We start from the raw sequence: 19,712 nt of genomic DNA, 5'->3' as shown, positions 1-19,712 counted from the left end.
TCCCTCTTCATCACAACAGTTAAAGCTGCAGGAGCTATAATAGAGTGACCAGATTTACAAGAGGGCAGGGCACCTGCACCTTTAACTGTTGCGATGAAGAGGGAATTTCACCAGGTTCCCCATATATACAAATGACACCTGCTGAAATTCCCTTTTTTATGCAACTGATAAAGATACAGGAGCCCTGTCCTCCTTTTCATAGGGTCACCCTAACATTGTCCCTTTTATTGATTTTTTTTTTAAAAAAAATGTATTTCTGAAAATCTTGGGTTTTCCCTGAGCATCAGGAGACCTTCTCTGGTTTCTTGGTGGCCCCGTTTGGGCTACAATCCTGTTAATTGGCACGCACCATCTGAGTTCAATATTAAAAGGAGTGATTCAGAAGGCAGGCAGGCAAAATGCGATGGGTGCCAGAGGGAAAATTAAAACCTTAACTGCTAATGATCAGCCAGAGGGGAATAGAAGAAGGAGAAAAACATGCAAGGTCGATTAGCACAACGGGACGAATAGGAAGCACACACACAAAAAGTTCTACAGGGGAACCCAGGAGTAAACAACTGAGTTCCCTTTATCATTAGCTGCCCTGAGCAAAGGAAGAATCGACAATTAATTCCTAAATCAGGGGGTAATTTTTCATGCTCCTCCCTTGCAAGGTAGTTTGCCAGTTCCAAAGAGGAAACTATTAAGAGGTTTAATTTCCTTGTGTGGAGAGAGTAATAGGCACTTACGATGTTTTTGTAACCCAGCCTACCGATATTACATTTATTCACAAATATACGGGGTGAGTTGGCAGGCACCCTCCCAGGACAGGCAGGGCTAGTTTTTAAGGCCGTCTCACTTCCTCTCAAAATCAGCAGCAGCCCAAAACGGAGATATCCAGGGCACCAAAGGGCAGGATGACATCACATAAGGCAGAGTTCACCTATGGAACTCACTGCCTCCAGATCTGGGGCTACCCCCCTTGTTGGACAGCAAACAGGGAGGCAACTATCAACTGCTCTTAGTCATGATAGTTAAATAGAGCCTTCATGTTCAGGTAGTTGGACTTCCTGGATTGATTGATTGATTGATTACATTTTTATACCGCCCAATAGCCGAAGCTCTCTGGGCGGTTCACAAAAACTAAAACCATAATAAAACAACCAACAGGTTAAAAGCACAAATGCAAAATACAGTATAAAAAGTTGGACTTCCTGAATTTATTTATTTATTTAATTTATATACCGCCCCATAGCCGAAGCTCTCTGGGCAGTTTACAAAAGTTAAAAACAGTGAACATTAAAAAGTATACAAAACTATCAAAAATATAAAAGTATAAAACAACACTATCCATTTAAACAACAACAGTTCTGGGGTTCATTAAAAAACAAACTTAGCATATGTTGTTAAATGCTGTTAAATGCCTGGGAGAAGAGAAAAGTCTTAACCTGGCATCTGAAAGATAACAATGTTGGTGCCAGGGGAGCCTCAGTGGGGAAATCATTCCATAATTGGGGGGCCACCACTGAAAAGGCGCTCTCCCTTGTTGCTATCCTCCGAGCTTCCCTCGGAGTATATCTGGCTAGCTAGACCTCCTGTGAGAAAAAGGTTTTTTTGGTCTGATCTAGAAGACTTCTCCTTATCACTGCCTCTTACCAGTAAGGGGTGGAGGAAATTCAGCACATGTTTTAATGCGAACATTCCTAATTTTGCACTTTCAAACCGCTGTGTGAATCAGAACTCACGTACCCTTCAAAATTTGTGTTTTTCCAAATGTTGCTCAATGGAGTTCTGCGGTCAAAAACACGCATATACAAAAATGCACACATTAGAGAAAAGTAATGTTCAAATCAGTAAACCATTTCCAGGACAAACTGAACATGAAGACCGGAGAGTCTCTCGACATTTCAGATGAACCAATTTTAAGACTGGAAAAACGAGAAACGGAGTGAAACCGAAAAACTGATGGCTTCATAAATCCTTGTTTACAAAGGAGAGAGATTGAGATTGAGATTGAGAGAGAGAGTTTCAGATTTATTTTATTAGGATTACACCCACATAGGTTGGGTGTGATGCAAATTTGGGTAGGTTGGGAGTAGCCACCAGCCATCAAAGGCTACTGAGCAAGTGTCTTTAGCTCTCAACGGTACCAAAAGCCTAGAGAGAATTCGTGCTGCATATCCCAAGAACAGGTTTGAGAGACAAAATCACGTTGGCCAGGAGACAGCAGTTTGCAGCCTTCCAAATGTTTTAACCTACAACTCCCATCAGCTCTCACCAGCATAGCCAAGGCTTAAGGATGATGGGAGTTGTAGTCCAAAACGGCTGGAGGGTCAGAAGTTGCCACAAGTTAGACTACCACCAAACTCTGGTGCTGAAATATAATGACTGAAAAAGGACTACAAAGAAACAAAAGCATACTTGGGGGAACCTCAACATTTCCAGAAATAGGAAAAAAACCAATCTTTCGGGGAAATATCCTAAGGGGGCCAAAAAGATCTGACACCCCCCCCCAAAAAAAATAACTGGATGAAAACGGAGCATCCTTAGTGCCAACAGAATGCTAGTTGTCTCTTACGGTGGGGCCAGGGGGTGGAAAGGAACGTTTGGAAAGTGGGCACGGATGGTTGGCGGGAGTGCTGAACAGGATTCCTCTCCACGCTGTAACACTTTGTTGCAGATCCCACACATTTCATTTATTTATTTATTACATTTATATACCGCCCCATAGCCGAAGCTCTCCGGGCCGTTTACAAAGGTTAAAAACAGTGAGCATTAAGAACAAATCTACAAAAAGTTAAAACCAACAAAACCATAAAAACAACAATATCCATTTAAAACTACTATTCTGGGGTCCGTTAAAAAACAAACAAACTCAGCATATGTTGTTAACTGCCTGGGAGAAGAGAAAAGTCTTGACCTGGCGCCGAAAAAATAACAATGTTGGCGTCAGGTGAGCCTCATCGGGGAGATCATTCCACAGTCAGGGGGCCACCACTGAAAAGGCCCCCTCCCTTGTTGCCATCCTCCGAACTTCCCTCGGAGTAGGCACTCGGAGGAGGACCTTAGATGTTGAGCACAGTGTACGGGGAGGTTCATGTCGGGAGAGGCGTTCCGTCAGGTGCTGTGGTCCCAAGCCATCTGTCCCTGAGCTGATCGTGGTCTTCCTCTGTCCCTTCCTGCAGCGTGGACGCCATCCCTCCCCCAAGTCGGCCCTGCAGCCAGGCCTTCAGCCGGGCCAGCAGCCTCCACTCCTTGCTCGGCTTCAAGACGGCCAACGTCCAGTACACGCAGGGCCGCAAGTTCGTGCCCCCCATCGTCCAGGTCAAGACGACGCCTCTCCCGGAGCCGGACGTGAACGTCGTCGTGCCTGCCGATCTCCCTTCACCCCCCTGTTCGGAGGGCGGAGACGTGGTCGAGCACTACTACGCCACGAAGGTGCAGGGGACCTATTCGCCCGCGAGTTCCGAGGCCAGATACATCAAGGGCGAGGACCAAGAGGGCTCGTCTTCCCCACCTCACATCTTCTCCAGCAAGACCGCCTATGCCACCACGGACACCACTGCCCTCCACTGGAAAGACGGCACCAACAGGCATTATAAAGGGGCCGTTGTGATGATGCGGTCGTCCAGCAAGGAAGGGCTATTGATATGAGGCGGGGGCGGAGCATGCAGCAGGGCGGGGCATGGGGAGGCGGGGCTTTGATACGGGAATGATGTTTTGGGATAAATGTTGCCAACCAGAGATCTCAGCCACAGGCCAGCGTGGGGCGGAGCAACCTTCCCCAAACTGGCCTCTCTGGAGGTGTTGAACTACAAATCCCATTATCCGCCAGACAGCTGGGAGTAGTAGTCCAACACATCTGGAAATGCAGACATCCACTGTGTCTAAATGGCAGGGCAAGGTAGGATCTCTGCCCACCATGGAGAGAAACATTACCTTCCTCTTGGAGCGAAGGGCCCTTTCATTGCCACGATGGATGAACAAGGATTTCGTTGGCGCTCGCAAAATAGTCAAGACTCCGAACGCGAACCAGAGAATGTGTTCCCCGAAAACGTTTTGTCCCTCCTCGAAGGTGCGCTCACGTTAAGAATTGAGCAAATTTCAGAGGAAAAGCTATTTGTAAATTATTGTTTTTAAATGTCCAATTTCACGGTTTAGTCTGTGCCGGAAGCTTGTGCAACGTTGAAAAATACTCGCTTCATTGTGCCGTTTTCTCATTCAGTGGCATTTGACTTGCGCCATTTCCCCGTTCACATAAATCAAACGGCACTTGCAGAAACCAAAGAAGAGTTGAGCGTTGAGTTGGTGCTCAGAGAATCTGGGCGGACTTGAATGTTGTTTGTTCACCCTAGCTGGATTGGATTTGTTTTCCCCGTGAATGGCACGGCCCCTCTTGCGGTTGGGATTAACGTGACTCCATCATGGCGAGCCACGTGGGCCTTTTGCACAAATCTGGTAAATTCCAGGTTGCGTGGTCAATCCGGACCTCCGTGGTAGGCGGAGGCAATTGAGTTTATGCCAGCCACAAGACAGCCGTGATGAGTTCTCCTAGGACTATACAACAATGCAATCCAATCCCTGTTCACTCAGAAGCCAGCCCCATTGAGTTCAATGGCGCTCACTCCCAAGTAAACTGGGATAGGATTGCAGCCTAAGGCAAATGAGAGAAGATTCTTCATGAGGTTGGGCAGCTTTGAATCTAAGACACTGATGGGCAACCCGGATTCTTCTCTTGAGAGCTACGAATCGGGCAGTCCTGGGTTCAAATTATGCTTCTGGAAGAAGTGAAATAAGTTGCCATAGGGAACCCACCCCCTCTCAGCCTCAGTTCATCATTGGCAATAGTGTATTATTATTGTTGTTGTTGTTAATGATGATCAACCACACAAATAACAACACCAGCAAAAACAACAGCAGCAACAATGCCCTCTTTTTACATCCGGGATGTCGAAACTGAGGCCTGCAGGCCTAATCCAGCCCTCAGACGTTCCATATCTGGCCCAGGGAGCCTTAAAATAGAGGTCTTCCCTCTGTAACGTAGGCCAACCTACCAAACAAGTTTATTTTGGGGACACTCCCGCCAGAGTGTTTGCCCTTGAGGGGAGGGCGTTTCTTCAGTAGCAAAAGGATGCAAACGGCATCCGTTTTCTGCTGGGGGTGATGGGATCTGTAGTCCCTTCCCCATCCTGGAAACCTGTCACTCCCATTTGTCTCCTTCCCCTCCCCAAGGAAGTAAAGGTCATGAAGGGTGAGGGAAGGAGGCAAAGGGTGCCATGTCCTAGGAAGTTCAAGGCAATTTGCTTTTGCTTGCGTACATGCGAACAAGTGGTATCGTGGGCGCAGGGCTCACAAGGACGCAGCCCCGACACTTTTTTAGTAGCAGGGATGCTGACATCATCCGTCCCCGTCAGACTCCCCTGCTCCCTCCAAACTTAGCTGCAAACTTCACAGTAGCTAGAAGGAAATAAATTTTCTTAGCCACCGTAAAGGGTAGCTCAGCCTCGAATGAGCCATTAAGACCCATTCGTTGTGCGAAAGACCAGCTCCTTGCGGAGACAAAACTGCTAGAGCAGGTTCATTGAGATGGATCCACACAGATGTCTGCATTTTTGGACTCTCCTTGGGGACGTGGCTAGGGTGACCCTATGAAAAGGAGGATAGGGCTCCTGTATCTTTAACAGTTGTATTGGAAAGGGAATTTCAGCAGGTGTCATTTGTATATATGGGGAACCTGGTGAAATTCCCTCTTCATCACAGCAGTTAAAGCTGCAGGAGATATACTAGAGTGACCAGATTTACAAGAGGGCAGGGCACCTGCACCTTTAACTGTTGCGATGAAGAGGGAATTTCACCAGGTTCTCCATATATACAAATGACACCTGCTGAAATTCCCTTTTCTATGCAACTGTTAAAGATACAGGGGCCCTGTCCTCCTTTTCATAGGGTCACCCTATGAATGTCACAATGAGCGTCTGCATTTCCACTACTCCACTGAAAGGGGCACTCACGTTCCGAGTGCCCCCCTAATTCAAATGCTTGCGATATCTTGCTTAGGTTTAGAGTAGAACAAGATAAGGTGCATGGAATGCGTTGATCCCTCAAAGGCAGCGGAGGCTGGTGGCTCCGGTGTTTGTGGGGCAGTGAATCCGCTCCGGGTTTCATTCAGCCAGAACTTGGAGCACTCCTTTAGAGTTCTGGCTCGTTCTGACTGAAACCCAGAATGGATTCATTGCCCCATTGACATCAGCACCACCAGCCTCAACTGCTCAGAGGTGTCATACACACGCTAAGTATTATTAGACTAGATATTTTAGCTGGGTTTTTTTTTCCTTTTCTTTTTTGTTGGAATGAGTGTTTCCAGAAAGTAGCAGCACGAATGAAAAATAACAGTATTAGTTAAACTGCAGAGAATAGACGTTTGTAACATGTGCAATGGGAAACACAACTGTGTGTGGAAACTCTGCCAACAGCCATTTCCAAACACCCATTCTTGAGAAATTTAGGGTGCAATCCTGTGTACATTTAGAAAAGGGGGGGGGAAAGCCCTACAACCCCTAGAATTTTGCTGTGAGAGCTGGGGGGGAAGTCCTGGGAGTTGCAGGACAAACCCACCCCACCCCGGCTCTTACATCTATAGGACTTCTTTTTCTGTCTAAACATGCATAAGGTTGTGCCATTACAAGCATCATCAAACACACGAACAACCATTTCTCCTTGTAAACTGTTAGATTTGTGAACCATTATACCATTTTTAAATCCTTTTGAGAGAGATTTTTTTAAGAAGACCTTGTCATCTGAAGGAATAACATTTTTATAACTGTAACTTTCAGTATTATCCTCCTCCTTGTATTGTTTTTAAACGTTGTTCGTGACTGCAATAGTTTGAATAAAGATTTTTATTTGCTTCTGAGATATTCCCCCTGAAAGAAGCTGGTGTAGCCGAAACTGCATTGGACTCTCGAATATTTTTGGGCTTCAATAATCATCTCAACTTAATCATCAATAAATCATCTGATTGAATAGCAGTCGTGTGATTCTGTTGCAAAAATACCCGTCTGATAGAGTTGTATCCGGTCCGAGACGTTTTGCTGCCTAGGGTGGAACTGTAAATATACAGCTCCCAAGCCCAAATCAAGGTGCATAGTACCCAAAGCTGTCCAAGTTATTTGGGCACGGGCATCTCTCCCTGAGAGTAAAAATAAATGAAATAAACCTGTTTTTTTATTAAATAGAAATACATGTAATTAATCTGCTTCCCTTCCATGCTACCCAAAAGCAGCTGTCTGAGGCCACTGCCTCACTCTGCCTCATGTTAGGGCCGGACCTGCTTTCAGCACAGCCTTGAGGCACAATCCTATGCATAGCTTTGGGTATGGGGTGGTATATAAAGGTAATAAATAAAAAGTTTAGACAGAAGAACGTCCTACAACTCCCAGCATTCCAGAGCCAGCATGCTTTAAAGTTGTAGGCCTTTTTCTGTCTAAACATGCATCATGCACCCTTCCTCACTGGTGCTTGCTGGGTATTGTAGTCCAAGACATGTAGGCTACACCAGGTTGTAGAAAGTTGTTCTAGCATCTTAAAGGCCAAGGAAATGGTGGAGTTACTGCTAAGGTGTCACAACAAGATTAATGCAGCCACCTCTCCGGGGAAGGGGGAGAACACCATGGACCGACAGTGTTGTTTTTGTCACATAATGCTACGTCTCGGGGGGAAACCCAAGGCCGTAATTTAAAAGGTCAGATTTAAGTGGTGGTTAATTTGATGTGCTTTGTTCTCATTTTTTAAAGAAATTAAGCACCAGTTGACCTTTCAATTACTACCTTGGGTTTCGAAACGTAGTATTAAGCATGCTGGTGAGAAAATAACTCTGTGAAGACTGTTTTTCCAGACGGGGCAGCCGAATTAGTCTGCTATAGCAAAGACAACCAGGAGTCTTGTGAGGCCTTCAGGGCCAAATCAACCGTGAGTTAAAGGAGCAGGGTTAGAGAAAATGTTCCTCCTGAGGGGGGCACATTTGGGTGTTGAAATTGTATCGGGGAGGCCATAAATAGCTCTGTAAACTGCAAATACTCACGGGAATACATCCCGGCTTCCTAAGGGGCAAAATTTATATCCAGTTCTGGGTACGACACCGTCACACAAAAGATGGAGCAAACTATTGTTCTCTTTTGCACCAGAGTCCAGAAGAACCAATGGGTGGACATTTCAGCAGGGCAGATTTTGGCTAAACATTAGGAGAAAACTCCCAACCTTTGAGCAGTGGGATAGTTTGGGACAGTGGAGGCTTCTGGGTTTCACTCAGAATTCGACACTTTGGATAGCTCCTTCAGAGTTCTGACTGGTTCTGGCTAGAACCTGGAGCGGATTTGCCGCCCCACTGATATCAGTATCACCCCCCTCCCCTGGCTCGGGAAGTGGTCAGTTCTTTTCTGGAGGTACCGAAGCAGATCGCGAATGGCCATTTTCAGGGATGCTGTAGCTGCATCACGAATTGCAGAACTGGTTTTGAGCAGGCGGTTGGACTAAATGACTTCACAGGGTCCTTCCAAACCGAAAACGCTAAGATTCCATGTGTCATCCTGCTGTTAGGCAGCACCTAATTCTCAAGAGCTCTCTTTAAAGAGGCCGCTGCCGTCGCAGAGGTGCAACCCCAGCAGATGACGAGCCGAGCACTGGTAAGTCAGCGGGGTTACTGGTTTGCAGTTCAAAAACCTCCCAAGGATTGCTGTTGGCCCATCACTGGTCTAGATCCACATGAGGCCGACACTAAGTGGGTCAGGTTGTCTGTGTGTTTAGTGTCATACAAACACACACCCATCTGTGCAAACAAATTAGGATCTTGTTTGCACAGCGAGACGTTTCCCGAGCAAAGAACCAGCCACCGTTTACTTTAACCTCAAACAAGAAATTGACTGTAGGCCAATTCCACTGTCTCGCGACACTCCCAACTTGGAAAAAAGTAATGTTTGAAGGCAGGGATTGTTAAACAAATAAAGACTGCATGACAGGGGCTGGGGTTTTATTTTGACACAGAGACTGATTTGAAATCAGAGAGAGGGAGCCGCTTTCAGACCAAAAGGCAAATTTGATTACAGAGAAGCTCCGAGGCAGTGGTTGGAGCCAAAGACGAAAGTGGTGTGGCCAAAAATTCGAGATATACCAGCAGATTGTCGCTTTAAGCTCTGACGGCCAGGAACGAAGCCTTCAGAGAGGGGAAAGCTAGGCTGACCCTATGAAAAGGAGGACAGGGCTCCTGTATCTTTAACAGTTGTATTGAAAAGGGAATTTCAGCAGGTGTCATTTGTATATATGGGGAACCACAGTTAAAGCTGCAGGAGCCCTGCCCTCTTTTAAATTTCATAGAATCATAGAATAGCAGAGTTGGAAGGGCCTACAAGGCCATCGAGTCCAACCCCCTGCTCAATGCAGGAATCCACCCTAAAGCATCCCTGACAGAGGGTTGTCCAGCTGCATCTTGAAGGCCTCTAGTGTGGGAGAGCCCACAACCTCCCTAGGTCACTGGTTCCATTGTCGTACTGCTCTAACAGTCAGGAAGTTTTTCCTGATGTCCAGCTGGAATCTGGCTTCCTTTAACTTGAGTCCATTATTCCGTGTCCTGCACTCTGGGAGGATCGAGAAGAGATCCTGGCCCTCCTCTGTGTGACAACCTTTTAAGTACTTGAAGAGTGCTATCATGTCTCCCCTCAATCTTCTCTTCTCCAGGCTAAACATGCCCAGTTCATGCTTTTTATATTAAAAAAGTGCTTTTTTATAGTGGTGCTGTGGGAACATTTGTATTGTTGATGAGTGTTTTCTTTTACTCTATGTGGTTATTGTATTTCTCCTTAGTTGAAAATCAATATAAAAAAAAATTAGTATTAACAAAACAAAAAACACAAGAGACCCGTAAGAGCTGAATTACCCATTCACAGTTAGCAGCACCTGAACAGTCATCTGAGTAGGAGGAACACATTCCTGCCCGCGACCCACACACACACACTGAGGTGCCACATACTGCATTTACCTCCTCACCGGTTACCCCACTATGATGAGAAGCCTTGCATTTCTATTTAAATGATAGCTCTTATTTCCAAATTTGCATTTAAGTGTCTCAATTCGCAGGGTCAAATGCTAATGCAAATCCCCTTCCGTCCTCTTTCTCGAGTGATGCATTTCCTTACCGTCGGCAAGGGATCCACGGCCGCCCTGCCTGACACATGTGCTCCTATGCGCCGGGGTATATTAACTTGTCAAGTTAAATATAGGGCGGGGGCCTTTGACCGCCCTTGGCCAAGTCACAACGCTGTCATTTCCATCAAAGTTGTAAACTGCCCAGAGAGCTTAGGCTGTTGGGCAGTATAAATATGTAATAAATAAATGAATGAATAAATAATAAAAGGTTGTCAAACGTCGTTCGGTGCTCCGCTGTGCCACCTGGTGTCTTTGGGGAAGGAGTGCAGTTTATAGGATGCACAAAGGATGCCTGGTTCAACATGCCAGAGACTGAAAGAACTGGGCATGTTTAGCCTGGAGAAGAGAAGATTGAGGGGAGACAGGATAGCACTCCTCAAATACTTAAAAGGTTCTCACACAGAGGAGGGCCAGGATCTCTTCTCGATCCTCCCAGAGTGCAGGACTTGGAATAATGGGCTGAAGTGACAGGAAGCCAGATTCCGGCTGAACATCAGGAAAAGCTTCCTGACTGTTAGAGCAGTATGACAGTGGAACCAGTTACCTAGGGAGGTTGTGGGCTCTCCCACACTAGAGGCCTTCAAGAGGCAGTTGGACAGCCATCTGTCGGGGATGCTTGAGGGTGGATTCCTGCATTGAGCAGGGGGTTGGACTCGATGGCCTTGTAGGCCCCTTCCAACTCTACTATGCTATGATTCTATGCATTTAGGCTGCATGCTACCTTTGCTCAACACTGTTTTCCTCCGCTTACCAGGAAGAGGGGTCAGCTCCAGGTTTTGGAGGTCTCTTGGGCAAAACACCCTCAGTAGGGTCCCTCCCTCAATAAAGCTACTTCCTTACCACCAGCATCACCAATGGCTCTTCCTCTTCCTCATCATGGCTCCCACTTGCTTGGTGGGCAGAGAGCCAGGAGGCCGGGTTGTCTCCTGTTTCTCCTCCACCTCACCACCACCGTTGTCTGAGCCTGTAGGAGCAGGGGAAGAAGAAGCCATTGGTGCTCAGAGCAATAGGGCTGCAGACCAGTAAACCCACCGAGACCCATGGAGCTAGTACCTGAGTGGAGGAGAAACCTCATCCACGTGGAAGTGTGTAGCTGTGGGCGTGGGCCTTCGCCGGTGGTTTGTGGTCTAAGCACTCGGGAGTTACAAGCGTGGCCCTGTTTCCTACAAAGACATGTTGCGGCATCCTTCAAAGGATGCGTGCGCATACTTGTGGCGACGGGCAATGGGGTTGATGCTGCCAAGCTCCCCACGCATTCTGACCTACTTTTCCACAGGTCACCTTCAGGCTGTCCGAAAGACCGAAACGGGGGAAAAACCAGCCTCCCCCACAGTTAAGCAAGGCAAGCAGGTGTTTCCAAGGCTTAGTAGGCTGGGGTTGTGCTTACACGGGATGCTGTGGATATCGCAGGGCAAGGAAACGGCAAGGAGACTGAGACAGGAAGTTGTGCGTTTGAATCTCACCTCTGCCCTCGATGGCACACTAGTGGCCTTCAAGAGGCAGCTGGACAACCCTCTGTCAGGGATGCTTTAGGGTGGATTCCTGCATTGAGCAGGGGGTTGGACTTGATGGCCTCGTAGGCCCCTTCCAGCTCTGCTATTCTATGATTCTATGATCTCTTCTCGATCATCCCAAAGTGCAGGATACGGAATAATGGCCTCAAGTTACAGGAAGCCAGATTCCGGTTGGACATCAGGAAAAACTTCCTGACTGTTAGAGCAGTACAACAATGGAACCAGTTACCTAGGGAGGTGGTGGGCTCTCCCACACTAGAGGCCTTCAAGAGGCAGCTGGACAAGCATCTGTCAGGGCTGCTTTAGGGTGGATTCCTGCAGTGAGCAGGGGGTTGGACTCGATGGCCTTGTAGGCCCCTTCCAACTCTGCTATTCTACGATTCTATGAAAGTGAGGAGGGAAGAAGCCAGGTGTGTTTGGGAAGTTTGCACAACTGTGCAGTGTGCACACAGGGCTGATGTGACCTTCAACCAGGAGGAAAGCAATGAAGAGTCCTAAAGTAACTGGAGAACCAACTGAGGTGGGTGGATCGTTAGGTGTAAAATGAGCTGCACAGACATTGTATTTAAACATTTATTTGTTTATTAAAAGAATTCCTCACCCGCCTTTCTTCTGAAAGTGGGCCGGAAGGAAATAAATTACATTCATTCGCCTTAAAATACCTAAAACCTACGTAGCACATCAAACGCACATCATGCACCATTGAGTTCAATAATCAGCCACAGAAAGACTGTCGGGATTAACGCCGATCCGTCGCAAATGCCTCAACAACATTTGGAAAGATCTGGATGGTTTTCTGAAAGACCACGAAGATTGAGTTCAGTGGGCTTCTTTCGGGAGGGAGTGTCACGAATGGGGCACCATGGAAAAGGCACGCACAGAAAAGGTACGACGAAATCCCTCCATGGCAGGAAAATGAAAAGGTGGGGACAGGACATGGCAGAAGTGTAATTTCACTTTTACACCTGAAAAGTTGTCCTGTTAGAGCTCCAAAGGAGCTGTTAGTGATATAACGCATTTATTTCCAGTGGCTTCTTTGGAATCCTTTTTTGGCGTGCCATTCATGTGAATTTCCTTCTTAAGAATCTGGCAAAACATCAACAGCTGCCGAAGTTTATATTACCAGACCTTCTCTGCTCTTGGCCGGCACCATGACAGGAACTCCTCCGAATTTCCGCGGATTGCTCCATTTCGCCTGGGCTGCCTGCAGATTGGACGTGGAAGAGTTCCTTCCTCCTAAACTGGAGCCAAGAGGTGATTGCGGAGAAGGATCCGTCGAGGTTCCGGATTTTGTGCAGGTATAGGAAGGCACCGAGGGCTCGCAGTGTACCCTGGCCTTTGTAGTGACCACTGAAGGACAGGTGCCGTGACAAGCCTCAATCCCCACGCCAACGGAACTCACGACAGAGCTTGGATCTGCGCCGTGGGCCGGGGACCTCATCTCCACACCTTCCTGCTCCTTTGGGGACTCGTATTTCTGGCGCTGCATGAAGCTGATATTGTGGGGAAGGCAGCCCAGGACTGACCTCAGGCTGTTTCTGCTCCTACCTCTGGCCCGTGGCGGAGCCTTATCAACCCTATTAAAAAAAAAAAAAGGATAGCAAGAGTTCAGTTTCAGCGTCGATAGACAGATGATGGCCATGAGATTTCTCTTGTCACCCTAAGAATGAATCCCAAAACCTGAGTGTCAGGGCCAAAGATCCACCTTCCACATTTTGTAGCAGGAAGGGGCTCAGTGACGGTAGACCCCAGAAAAGTGGAGGCTCACGGCTCCGATTTCAGTGGGGTTATAAATCCATTCCAGGTTTCAGTCTGAACCGGACAGACCTCTAAAGGAGCTCTCCAGGGTGCTGAACCCCATCCTTCAGCACTTTGGATAGGTCTTCTAACGTCCTGCCTGGTTCTGACTGAAACCCGGAATGGATTCCTACCCCACTGAAATTGGAGTCAGCAGCCTCTATTGTCCCAAGCCTGGATCTCCCTCCCTCCTAGATCCTCTCTCCCATTTTCACTTGACCTCCTCGTCACCTGATTTGATTCGATTGCTCCTTGCAGCGCTTCCTCCTGCAGCAGTAAATGAGCCCCACGATGAGACACACAAGTAGAAGCAGGAACAGCAGAGAGCCGAGGACTGCGCCCACAATGATGCTCACGTGTTTGGAATCTGCAGGGCGGGAGAAGAAGGGTGCCTTAAGAACTCCGAGCCAGCCTGCTTACTCAACGGCTTTCGATGGCTGATGGCTGCTAGCTACCAGACACACACACACAATTCCACCAGAGTGAATGGGTTTGGTATTCAGGATTCAGACAAAGCCAAAACGCCGATCTCTTACCCTCTGAAAAGGAGATATCCAGAACACAGCGGGCAGACCCCACTTTATTGGCCACGCTGCACTGGTAAACGCCAACGTGTTCATGTGACAGCTTCTGAATCACCAGCTCGCCAGGATTTGGACCTTCGGAGGAGAGAAACACCAGCCAACAACCCTTAAGTCCAACTCGGCTAAATCTGGGTTGTGTTCTTCAAGAACTGCATCGGGATAAGCGAGACGAGCTTTGCACGACATCGTGACAAGCTTCGCATCTATCCGGAGTTTTAGTCCTCAGTCGTTCTGACTGCTTTCCTTTCCTTAGGGCTGGAGGCCAAACCTGGGTCACATGGCATCCCAATACAGCTGTCCCCAGACATTGATGTTAGCAGAACCACCTGCCCCACTCCCTTTTCTATGACCACCAAGGCTTAGTTACTGGCAGTAAGAACTTTAAACTAAAATATGCTGATATTTGGGGGTTTGGCCTGCCCCTTTTCCCTTTGGGCCCACCCACCATTCGAATGCAGCACCCAATTGGTTCTGAGATCTACCACTGCTAAGCCCACAGGTGGGTACTTTGCTGCTGCATTTGTCCATGTTTCTTACCTTTGGTGGCAGTTGGAGGGAGCCAGTTCCCAAGGGGGCGTTCTGCCACCTTGGCCCACTGGTACATGAAGGGGGTGGTGCCAGAATGTGAGGCACAGCGCAGGGTGATGTCACGGCCTATGGCTACCTTCCCTACGACTGAACATTGGGGGACAGATGGTCTCTCTGACGGAAGGGAGAAAAAAATGCCAGTTACTATAGTTGAATAAAAAAGACTATGAACTTTTCAGGTTGAGGTTTTTATTGTGGGCTCATCCTTCCTCACTCCTGGCTTTTTACAGGTGCCTTAGACGATGTCATAACCGTTCATTTTTGCTTCCAGTTTTTAAAAGCAATTTTGTAGGGATTTTTGGAGCAGGGGAAAATCCAGTATTATTTGTGAAAGTGAAACAAAACAGTAGTCCTTGCTAGTGTAATTCCAGTATTCTGCTATTCCACAGTGCCATCTAGCGGTCATGTAGTAGAAAGTACAGAAAGGCAGGAAAGGAAAATAATTCATGTAGAAAATAATACATGTAGATCATACTACTTTTGTTAACGCTCAGTGTGTGTTATAAGTTGAACCAAATGCCGTCAGAAGTAAACACCACTGAATTCAACAGAGATTACTCCCAGATAAGTAGGTGTAGAATTGCAATCATGCTGATCCTAGTAAATTGTGTTACTATGCTTAAGAACTGCTGCTCTTTTTTTAAAAAAAAAAATCTTATAGATAATATAATTTAACACAAGAGAGCAAATACAATACCAAAACTGGGATATTCTTAATACCATCAGTTCATCACTGCACTTTCTCAATTCAATACTTTTCTTACTACTTTTCCAATCCAAGTTCGTATGATAAACAATTGAAATTGTCATATGGAGCTAAAGAATTCTCTCTCTCTTTTTGGTCATTTGACCCTCCCATATTTGTTTTAAATATTTGGCACATGAAATTAATGCACAATATCTTGTATTAAGATATTATGCATTAATTTTATGTGCCAAATATTACTTTCTCATTCCCTTAGTGGTGGTAACCCCAGCGGACTGTTGCTCATTTATTCAGTCATTTCATAGAATCATAGAATCATAGAATAGCAGAGTTGGAAGGGGCCTACAAGGCCATCAAGTCCAACCCCCTGCTCAATGCAGGAATCCACCCTAAAGCATCCCCGACAGATGCTTGTCCAGCTGCCTCTTGAAGGCCTCCATTCATTCATTACATTTATACTCCACTCCACAACTCAAGCTCTCCCATCCACCTTGCTGCCACCTCCAAACACCTGCCGTCTGAAGCAACCACCTCACTCTGCCTCATGGTAGATCCGGCCATGCCACTGTTCTATGGCAAAACACATGCTCTAACCCCTCAGCAATTCACTCATTTTGCAGTAGCAGGACTCACCAAGCACTGTTACGGTCACCTTGCGAGTGGCCACAGTGGTTTTCTTCACCTTGCACTCGTAGGTGGCCGAGTCTGAAATCTGAACATTCTGCAGATTGATGGAGGCGTCGTACTGGCTCGGATCCGGGATAGCAAATGTCACCCGCTGTTGCAGGCCAGAGCAACAGTCACCAACTGAGCTCCCTACCACCACGTTCTGCTGTGAGCCGGTATTGCCGAATCGGCGCACATCCTGGGTTACGTAACCCCCATTCTGCTGCAAGTAGTGGGATCCAGGGTGGATCACTTGATGGTCGTGGTAGCTTAGGACCTGGTGGGCAAGAACCAGAGAACAACAGTGCTGAATCTACAGAGAAAGGTTTCAGATTGGCTTGGGGGACATGATCAACTTCCTCCCCAGAAGAAGTTTGCTTATCTCCTAAACACAAGATGGTTTCCTGCTGGATCAGACCAAGGGTCCATCTGGTCCAGTACTCTGTTCACACAGTGGCCAACCAACTGCCCACAGAAAAACTACAAGTAAGACATGAGCACAACAGCACCCTCCCGCCCATGTTCCCCAGCAACTGGTATTCACAGACATCCTGCCTCTGATACTGGAGGTAGCACGTAGCTATCAGGACTAGTAGCCATTGAGAGCCTTCTCCTCCAGGAATTTGTCCAATCCCCTTTTAAAGCCATCCAAATTAGTGTCCATCACTACATCTTGTGGCAGTGAGTTCCATAGTTTAAATCTGCGCTGTGTGAAGAAGTCCTTCCTTTGATCTGTCCTGAATCTCCCACCCATCAACTTCATGGGATATGACCCTACTGGGTTCTCGTATTATGGGAGAGGGAGGAAAATGTCTCCTTCTCCACTTTCTCTACAACAGGCATCATTTGCTACAACTCTATCATGTCTCTCGTTCCTTGCTCTTTCCTCGATGTTCTGCCCAACGAGGTGGCACTCATTGCAAAAATAAAATAAAATAGAGGAATTGCATCACCAAAAAGAAGATGCTCATTTGCATAACAGTTGCACATGCAAATTATAGCAATAGGTGGAGGTTTAGAAATAATAACTATAACTTAAATTACATTTTGTCATTGGGTGGGCAGCGTTAAACCTTCAACAGTGTCTGATATTTGTAGAAAGAAATTCAACCTATGACAAAATGTTGCAGCACGAAGTGCTTCTGTTCACGATTCCAGCCCCTCCATTCCTTTCTCAGTCCCCATTCCCAGTTTTCCAACTTTTCCCTGACAGTGAGCCAACATGTTCAGTGCTCATTGGACTTGGATAATAATAATAATAATAATAATAATAATAATAATAATAATAATTTTATTTGTTACCCTCCTCTCCCTCTGGATCGAGGCGGGGTACAACACAAATGCAAACATCATATAACTGATTAAAACATTTAAAACTAATACATTATTAAAAGCAGCACATTATTAAAAGCAGCACATTATTAAAAGGCATCTTAAAATTCAGCTGGGTAGGCCTGCCGGAAGAGATCAGTCTTTATGGCTTTCTTAAATTCCGGAAGACTGTTAAGTTGACGAATCTCTCCCGGCAGGTCATTCCATAATCTGGGAGCGGCAGAGGAAAAGGTCCTCTGGGTAACAGTTGTTAGCCTTGTTTTGGTTGGCTGGAGGAAATTCTTCCCAGAGGACTTGAGCGTGTGGGATGGATTGCACGGGAGAAGGCGATCCCGCAGGTAGCCCGGACCCAAACCATGTAGGGCTTTAAAGGTGATAACCAACACTTTATACTTCGCCCAGAAACTAATTGGCAGCCAGTGAAGAGATTTTAAGACTGGTGTAACGTGGTCACCCCTAGGTGTACCGGAGACCATCCTGGCTGCCAGATTTTGAACTAGTTGAAGTTTCCGGACTAGGCACAAAGGTAGCCCCATGTAGAGCGCCTTGCAGAAGTCAAGGCTCGAAGTTACCAGTGTGTGCACGGCCGTCTTTAGGTCTTCCAACTCTAGGAAGGGGCGCAGCTGGCGTATCAGCCGAAGCTGATTTCCCCCCAACTCTTGGGAGGGGGATACCCCTAAAGATTTCTTGTATTTCCCCCAAGTTTGCTGATCGCTGCCTCTTGTCAGTAGGATGGTGCCGTTTTGGCTATAAAAGGGTCGGCACGCACAACCTGAACATCAGAAATAGAGCGATTCAGACCACCCGCATGTTTCGAAACCAAAGCTAACAACACTATCCACTGTCCATGTACTCACCACGTTATCCAGGTTTGTGGGGTCAGAGTTCACCTGCGTCCATTCGATGTCCAGGCCGTTTGGACCATGGTCTTGTGGTTCCAGCTCATAGGGGCAGCCCAGCTTGACCGAATCACCCTTGGCCAGGTAGATCACCTCCCGGCCCTTGGCATTGATCTTCACAGAAGGCAAAAGAGCTAGTGGATAAAACAAAGAGAGGGTCTTGCAGCACTGTAAGGACTAGTAGATTTAAAAAGCTTGGAGGGTTTTTTGTGGGTGTGATATTTCACAAAAACACTCCCTCCCCCCATTTGGAGGAACCTCTCGTGCAAGCACTTTCGCTCGGGAGGATGGAAGGCTGAGTCGACCCGAGCCGGCTGCCTGAAACCAGCTTCCGCTGGGATCGAACTCAGGCGGTGGGGAGACTTCCAGCTGCAGAAACTGCTGCTTTACCACCCTGCGCCACACGAGGCTCATTTAACTCAGCCTTAATTCAGCCACTTCTCTGGCTTCCGACATTTCACCATGCATGCTTCACAGACACCTATATTTGCAGTCATAAGGACTAGAAACTTAGATGCTGTTGCTTTTCAAATGATGCAGTGTTGCAGAATCGTGGAGATTTTCACTACCACCATCCAAGACAGAAAAAAATATACGTGGGTGTATATTTTGTCGGCAGCAACAGCACCATCAAATCACCTCCACCACACTTTAAAATACAGACACTTATAGATCTGTATGAACAGGTATACAAATACATATACATGGATTTTTATCCTTGCGCCTTACCTGGTGTTAGACACAAAAGGAAGAGCTGCAGAGCCCACGTCCCAGCCATAACTCCAAGGTGTATTCCGGCGTAGCTGTACCCCTCAAGGGCTAGGTAGGTCTTAGGTGAGGTGAGTTTTGAGTAGCATCCCTGGAGAGCTGATGGTTTTAAATCTGCCAGGCCTGACGCCTCCCTCCTGCTGAAGATGACTTTGGGATGAATGGAGAGGAAAATGTGCAACTCCCAAAAGGTGAATTGGCACAGCCTCCGCCCGTTTTCCCTTCCAGTCATATCCTTCCTCAGCAGCCAAGTGACACCTGTACATCCTTTCTCTTCACAGCCATTTTGAAATCAGGACAATACAGCTCAGGGGGTCTTCTTTCCCTGTCTGAACCCACAGAAAGTTGGAAACTGAAGCTCACATTCTAACATGACTTTTTCAGGGAAGTTTGGGACCTCTCGACTTTTGCAAATTTGCGACGCACCCATCCTCTTTTCTTTTCTTTTTCTTTTTTCTTTTTGCTTTCTCTGAAATTCCAGGCCATCAAACTCTCCTCGAAATTGCACTGTAGGTGAACTCCAGCAGCAATGTAGACCACCCTACATAAAACTCCCCTAATATTCTCACACTGAGAGCTTTTTCCAAGACAAGAAATTGCTACATTCACCCGAAATTTCACTGCAGGTGAAATTTAAGAACATCAGAAGAGCCCTGATGCTGGATCAGACCAAGGGTCCATC

The 19,712-nt window shown here is 46.9% G+C and overlaps 3 protein-coding genes across 3 annotated transcripts in view; 1 reads left to right on the top strand and 2 right to left on the bottom strand.

Moving 5' to 3' along the window:
• The window catches only part of LOC134412376 (V-set and immunoglobulin domain-containing protein 8-like), a 32,343-nt gene extending 28,684 nt beyond the window's left edge, over positions 1 to 3,659 (top strand). The window contains exon 7 of the mRNA XM_063146282.1: positions 3,165 to 3,659. Within this exon, the coding sequence (XP_063002352.1) occupies positions 3,165 to 3,633 (469 nt within the window). The 3' untranslated portion in view covers positions 3,634 to 3,659. The remainder of the gene's footprint in view (positions 1 to 3,164) is intronic.
• Positions 1 to 19,712, bottom strand: part of LOC134412273 (NACHT, LRR and PYD domains-containing protein 12-like) — a 240,982-nt gene that overhangs the window by 164,374 nt on the left and 56,896 nt on the right. The gene's annotated exons all lie outside the window — the stretch shown is intronic.
• Positions 12,805 to 19,040, bottom strand: LOC134412375 (V-set and immunoglobulin domain-containing protein 8-like). The gene is made up of 7 exons (XM_063146281.1): positions 18,992 to 19,040; positions 18,221 to 18,396; positions 15,999 to 16,308; positions 14,609 to 14,666; positions 14,000 to 14,199; positions 13,719 to 13,854; positions 12,805 to 13,267 (listed from the first exon to the last, which is right to left on the bottom strand). Exons 1-7 carry the CDS (start codon positions 19,038 to 19,040, stop codon positions 12,805 to 12,807), a joined length of 1,392 nt encoding a protein of 463 aa, XP_063002351.1.

This window comes from Elgaria multicarinata, chromosome 21 (genome assembly GCF_023053635.1).
Source record: "Elgaria multicarinata webbii isolate HBS135686 ecotype San Diego chromosome 21, rElgMul1.1.pri, whole genome shotgun sequence".
Lineage (NCBI taxonomy): Eukaryota > Metazoa > Chordata > Lepidosauria > Squamata > Anguidae > Elgaria > Elgaria multicarinata.
This window is presented reverse-complemented; position numbering and strand designations above follow the sequence as displayed.